Source organism: Monopterus albus, unplaced genomic scaffold (genome assembly GCF_001952655.1).
Source record: "Monopterus albus unplaced genomic scaffold, M_albus_1.0 scaffold147.1, whole genome shotgun sequence".
Classification (NCBI taxonomy): Eukaryota; Metazoa; Chordata; class Actinopteri; order Synbranchiformes; family Synbranchidae; genus Monopterus; species Monopterus albus.
In genome coordinates this window covers 1,244,629-1,251,573 of record NW_018128027.1, presented here as the reverse complement: position 1 = coordinate 1,251,573, position 6,945 = coordinate 1,244,629, and the positions used below count along the sequence as shown (strand labels likewise).

At 40.8% G+C, this 6,945-nt stretch overlaps 1 protein-coding gene across 2 annotated transcripts in view; it reads left to right on the top strand.

The window, feature by feature from the left end:
• The window catches only part of LOC109968306 (uncharacterized protein KIAA1522 homolog), a 26,148-nt gene that overhangs the window by 8,550 nt on the left and 10,653 nt on the right, over positions 1-6,945 (top strand). Inside the window, exon 2 of one of the 2 annotated variants that reach the window (XM_020614469.1) lies at positions 8-319. In XM_020614469.1, coding sequence (XP_020470125.1) covers positions 25-319 — 295 coding nt within the window. In that variant the 5' untranslated portion in view covers positions 8-24. Of the gene's footprint in view, positions 1-7; positions 320-4,311; positions 4,468-6,945 lie in introns of those variants that run through there. The other variant, XM_020614470.1, reaches the window with a different exon arrangement.

Genomic DNA, 6,945 nt, shown 5'->3' with positions numbered 1-6,945 from the left:
GGCATAGCTCCAGTGTGAGGTGCTATGTCAAACCGGGATTCGCTGGGGTTTGGGGACCTGCTTCCCCAGGATGTGGTTGAGATTTTTGCCCAAGAGAAGCACAGCAAAAGGGGCCTGAAGAAGCGCAGTAACTCCCTGGGCCGAGCTCTGGGCTGGCTGAAGGGAAAGAAGAAGAAGGATGTTGGTGCTACTGGAAAGAGCCTGGGTCTAGGTCCTGCGCTTGACTTGGCCTTGGATGGGCACCCTGCTGGGCTTCAGAGTGCACACAAGGGAGGACAGAAGTCAGGAAAGCAGGCGCATCAACATGGAAACAGCCATGGTAAGAGCCCACAGTCAGGTGGATATTATTATTAAAACTCAAGACGTTTTTCAGTAACTCATGTGTCATAGCTTAACAGTACACTATATTAATAAAGAGATTAAATAGCAATCTTAGATGATTAGGGATAAGTTGCTGGGAAATGGTTGAACATTTTGCTCCTTGCCTTCCAGGCATTGTGTTTGTTCACTGTAGAGATGTTTGAACAGACTGACTTCTTACCTGCCTGCTGACCTTCAGCTTGTTTTGTTTGCTATTCAGAAATCTGTTTGTCCTCTTCTGTGATGCCTCCACTTACTTACCTGGTCTTCAGGATACATGGGAAGTGAAGGGCCGCTCTCTAGCTGCCTTCCACATGGGCCATGGGCCATGCATGATTTACAGTAGATGGTTTACTTCGCACAGCTTAAACACCCACCAAGTCAAAAACTTAAGTAAAGCGCACTCTCACGCACAAAGTGAACACGTAAGGACATATTCACACACTCCCAAGAAAACTGCAGCAACACTCTGACTTTTCCCAAAGCTGTGCTTGGCCGATCTTGTTGGAGCTTGCACATGTGCACTCGTATGTCAGTCACCGGTCATGCTTTCTCTTTGTGAACAGTTTTTTCCCCCCAAGTTTAATGTAGTGTGAGCTGTAGTATTAGCGTTTGTTTTATAGCCTCATTAATCACAGCTTCAAAAACGAAACCATCAGACAAACAAGCACATCCTTGTTCTCCTGAACTGCAAAAACACAAAGTACCAACAGTGTCTGGTTAGGGCTGTCTTATGTGTGTTTGTCTGGCGGTGTTTGTGCAACCTTGGCTAATTTGCTTTAGAGAAAGAGGAGGCGTCGCCTGTTTCTTTTAGTGTGTCTTCTCTTAGTTCAGTGGGAAGTGTATCAGGGGATTTCCTCATATTCAAACTCATTTAATCCCATAGTCACACTATACCCACAACAGAAGATGAATACGTATAAACATGTTTTCTGTCACATCTATGACTTTGGTAGGTGTTGAATGCACAGACATGTGTCAGCACTGACTAAACCATGCATATGTGGACAGCATTTACATAACAGCAGTGTGAAGTTAAGGGTTTTATAAGAGAAGGTCAACTGAAGAGAGATAAGGTATTTCTCCTCTGCCAAGGTCGGCTACAGGCTATTTTCGGACAGAGGCCATGAATCTTTTTCTTCAATTCTTCACACGTGCACTCAACTAGAAAGAATGTAAAGGTGAATTTACTTGTTTACAATTTTTTAAATGTTGGCTTGCTGGCAGCCACAGTTACTATTTTTTAAATGGTATATCAAGTGCCTTAATGCAGCGGGATTTCATCTTAAGGATGTATATCACACTGGAAGTATAGTCTGTTCACAATGATTTAAGAGCCAGGCATGTTGTTAGAGAAAGAGTTAATTGGTTCCTAAAATGATTCTAAAGGAGGTTCAGTGTGGAAGCAAGACACAGTTGCCCAGAAAATTGAATCCTTCCAAGTGGGGCCCTGATGATGATCTGCACTGATGCCAGAGGGGCCTCCTGCCCACTAAATGCCCAGTATTGTAGCCATAGTGCCAGTTAATTAAAAGCAATGCCAGGACCATTACAGTGAGGGAGGAACAAGGGGTTCTGTTTTTCAGACACACTGTTCCTCATCACACTGAGTCACCGGGACCACACGGGGATCACATGAAGTGGGAGTACGTATGAGGCTACCATGTAGGGCTGTGAAAGTGTCTGACTTTGAGAGTAAGGGGCAGATCAGAGTGAGCTTCAGGTCAAGTCCATCAAAAAATTAAACATGTCACACAACTCTTCTCCATTACACTGTTCATTGGTTTATTTCTGGTTTTCATCTATATAGAAATGCAGGACTAAATGGAAAACATACATTATAACAGCTTTTAAAATTGTTCTTTACAATAGATTTTTCCCTAGAAAGCAACACAGGGTGTTCATGTAAAAGAGAATGAACCTTTTTCATTGGGCCACCCTTTGTTTTTCAAAACCCTGTTTACTTATATACATGCAGTATTGTACATCTTTAGTCAGATAATATATCAAACAAAAGAATCTTCTCTGAACACTTCAGAGAACTGAATCTCCCAATGTGTTTGCTTTACACTTCACTGAAGGATGACAGTGCCGGTTGATCTGGATTCCCTGTCCCTATTTACCTTTTGTTCTCAGGAATGTTTGTTTTTTTTTTAAAACAAGACCCATGGAGTTTGACCAGAGCGAGAACTGCACAGTAGCAGGAATTGGATCGACAAACTCCAGCCTCCTGGACTTTTCAGTGTGACAAACCCCTTAACTCATCTTGTCTTCTTTGATAAAACTGCCAGTGTTTCATCCTGAGCCAAAAGATTATCTGGTTATCTGTCTTTACATGTTAATTCCCATTTGCTAATTCCCTATGTTGTTAATATGGTTCTCTGTGTACCTCTCTGACAGAGATCTACTCTGTCAGTTGACTCAGGTCCCTGTGTAAAACTAGACAACAGGCCGCTCTTATGCAACCCTGGTCTCTCAGATCCTGTCTTACCTTCATTATGGGCTTTAAGAAAGGTTGGTTGTTTTAAAGCAAGGTGATAGGAAGACTAAGTCATACAGTCCTCCACTCAGAAGGTCACCTGTTCTCGCTAAACACTCCCTCGGAGATTCCTCACATTCCTGAGTTTTACAAAGATATTTCTTGAAGGACCACAGAAATAGGGAACCCTTTGTGTGTGTGAGTGCATTTGGCTTGCAAGCCAGGTTCATGGTCATATGTGGCATTTCCTTTGTTGGATATTTTGTTGTAGGCACTTCAGTGAAGGAGAATGTGTTGCTATATTGTATTTTTGCTGCATCAGTTTTGGCACAGTTGTATGAAAGATTGGCAGCTTTTTATTGGTTCATCACAAGATAATTTTTGTAGGATAGGTTGTATTTAAGTCTCAGGGGGAGATTGCATTATAGGATAAATCAGGAAGAAAGTGTGTTTTAAGGGAAAGTAGAGCTCAGGTTTTCAGTTTTTGGGTGGCAAACAGTAGAAGAAAGTAAAAAAAAGTTAGGAATAAAAGAACTTAAAGCACATTATTCTTTTAGGGAAGTGAAAAATCCACCATGGAGGTGCAGGGCACACTTACACCATCCTTATTTGGATTTATTCCTCCCATGTACAAGTGTACACACTGCAAAGTGCAGTGAAAAACACAGGAGCTTTGGAGATGATAGGACATGTAGTTGCTGTTTTTTTAGAACACAGCACCAAGGCCGAAGCATCTACCTTCTTTCAGTTAATTGCAAAATGATATTGCTATTAAAGATGTCCAACAAATTGTACTGTAGTTTTGTTTGTGTTCATGGGACACAAGATGTCTTGTGTTGTGATGATGACACAATAACAACATGCACGGGAGAACAGGTTTGAGATAACTGACATCTCATAGAGTTTCTCTTTCACTCATGGCGGGAAGAAATCAACAACGTTTATACATAGTTTCACCTGAGGGAGATGTGACTCGCATTATTTAGATTATGTGAAAAGAACGTCTTGATTGTTTGTGGAGTGAGGATGAGGTCAAGTTCCATGTATGTTTCTGAAATAGGGCATGGCCTGTGTTGTTTTAATTATAACCTATCTGAAAATTAAAGGCCAGGCTGAAAATGACTAACAAGCATGTACACAGCACAAAAAGCACACACTTTGCTCATGTGTTATATACAGCATGTGAATAACACTGAGAATTTCTATAGTTGAGGATTCAGCTACTTGGATAGTAAACAATTGCACAAATACTGATTTATCACAACATTTTATGGATATTTACTAGGATTTTACTTCAATAGGTGAAGAGTCACCACACCCAAATGGCAGATGAGATCATATTTAGGTCGCACAATTGGTAAGAGAACTTTACCAAGTGCTAGTTTGCCCTCAGGACATATCTGAATAATGTGCTTAAGTTTCATTTCATCAAGATTTTATCCGTTGCAGTTCTCTAATGTTTGGTGTCAGTGTTACGAAACCTAACCGGACAGCCACAAGCAACACTTTTTAATATTTATGAAATCACACATTGTTTCATTGTCAAGATATGCAGCTACAGTACTGTGGCTTTGCACCTACTGCACAGGGTATTGTCATGAAAGGAAACTATTTGCCAACACACTGCGGTAAGTCTACAGAGAAACAGATATACGCCTGGAAAGATTTGGGAGTCACCAGTCATGACATTTGATGTTAAATGAGACTGTTTTGGAGCAGTGGTGTTTATTGTACAGGGTAGAAATCCATGGTGTAATTACTGAAGATAACTTTTGTTAGTTTTACCTCATCAGTGCAGCAAAGTTGAGTGAAGGTGCACACAGTGTTGATTATGAATGTAGTTTTTTTTTTTCTCTCTGAGAACACATTGTTCTTTCTGGACAAATGAAAGGATCGGAGCTGTGATAAGCCTGCACTGTGCTAAATGGAGTTATGTACCCAATTTACACTAGCACAACCTGGTTTTTTAATGCCCACAGGCATTAGGGAGGCGATATACCATTTCATTTCAGAAGATGTAGAAGTCATGGAAAATACGAGTCTGCAGCCATGGTAACAGTACTTAGGCACAGATAGTGCTTTGAACTGGTTAGCATGCTAACAGGCTCACACTTAAAATGCTAGGGTTTTTCAGGTAATATTTACCATGGTCACTACCATGTTAGTCTGGCATGATAACATTTGCAGTGGTGAGTAATGTCCTTAGTTTTGCAGCTAACTGGTCATAGACCAAAGTATTAGACACATTAAAATGTTGACCTGATGTGAAAACGTGCTTCTGGTGGTGCTAAAGAAAAACTCATGGGATGCTCAAAATCAGTCAGTTCATCTTCTGGGGACCAGGAATATCTGTACAAGATTTTTGGTGATTCATCCGGTAATTGTTAGGTATTTCAGTGTGGGTGGACTGACTAATAGCGGGCCATTGCCATCTTTATAGCTGCCCTGGGAACTAGCAAGGCAAAAAATTATGCAGCAATTTGGTTTCTGCACTGACAGACATTGTGTTTTGTGTTTTTATAAAGTAAAAAAAATAGCTATAAACACAATTTATTTTTCCCCTCTTATTTTATGTCACCTGAGGTACACACCATTATTATTATTATTAGAATGTGGAGCTCTTTTATTGCCTATAACACTTATTGTCTTCAATAACTTATAGCAGGGACCTGAAGCAAAACTGTGCCAGACATTGTGTTTTGTGTTTTTATAAAACTGTGTTTGCATTACACAGGTACTAGCAGAACTGAATATTTTACATTCTGCAGTTTTTAGTGGTATTTCCTTTTGTGGCTTATGGGTAAACCTATCAAGAGAGACCTCACTGCTATAAAAAGTGACCACCTCCAAATTAATGTGTGTCATTATGGGCATATTTTTGGGGGTCATTCAATGCATGCTGGTTTGCCTGCATACAGGTTGTGGTGTCTGACAGTGAAGTAGAGTGTAACCCTGTTTGCCAGATGATTATCTGTTACTTGGATTGTTGACCTTGTCATACCACACTTCTTCCTTCCTTTCTTTCAGCTGTGATGTTTATATTCAATTCACTGAAAACCACCAATGTGAAAATAGTGATGTACACAGCTTTGATTAGGATGCATATATCCAGTGTATAAAGACTGTACATACATGTTTTTAGAGACACAGTGAGCCTTCAGCCCATTCCCACTGTCATCAAAGTGCATTCACTTGGGTTTGTGCTGATTACAGAGGCTTAAGCACCTGGCAGACAGCACCCTCAGTGCTGGAGAAAATGTTTCTGCATGGCTGTCTGCCTGGTGGTGAAAAACAAGAAAGAGGGGCAAGTTAGGGCAGGGACAAGAGGTGTGTGTGGGGTATTTGCATCTGTTTGATTCCCATGAAAAAACTGTAGGAAGTATCACATCGGTGGTAGTTTGTTTGTGCTGATGTGTGTGTGTGTGTGTGTGTGTGTGTGTGGGGCACTGTATCTAAAACCTGAGTCTTGTTGTTGCTGTTTGTAATGCATTTTAACTGTACGCTCACACTGAGCAGTTCATCTTCCTTTCTGCTCTCTCTTGGTCATAGCATACTGTCCTGCATGTTTAGTACTGTCACCAGACATCGTATTCTGGGAGAACAGCAACTGACGAATGTTCCACACAAACTGAGGTTAGTCACGGCGTTCCACAGGGCTCTGTGTTAGGTCCAATTCTCTTCACTTTATACATGCTCCCTTTAGGCAATATTATCAGGAAGCACAACATAAATTTCCATTGCTATGCAGATGATACTCAGTTATATTTATCTATGAAGCCAAATGAATCAGATCAGCTGGTCAAACTTCAAGCATGTCTTAAAGACATAAAGGCCTGGATGACCTGCAACTTCTTACTTCTAAACTCTGACAAAACTGAAGTTATTGTGCTTGGGCCTGAAAACCTTAGAAATCTGCTGTCTAATCATATAGTTACTCTAGATGACATAGCCCTTGCCTCCAGTACTACTGTGAGGAACCTGTGAGTCATCTTTGATCAGAATATGTCCTTTAAATCACACATAAACCAAGTCTCTAGAACTGCCTTCTTTCACCTGCACAATATTGCAAAAATCAGGAGCATCCTGTCTCAAAGGGATGCTGAAAA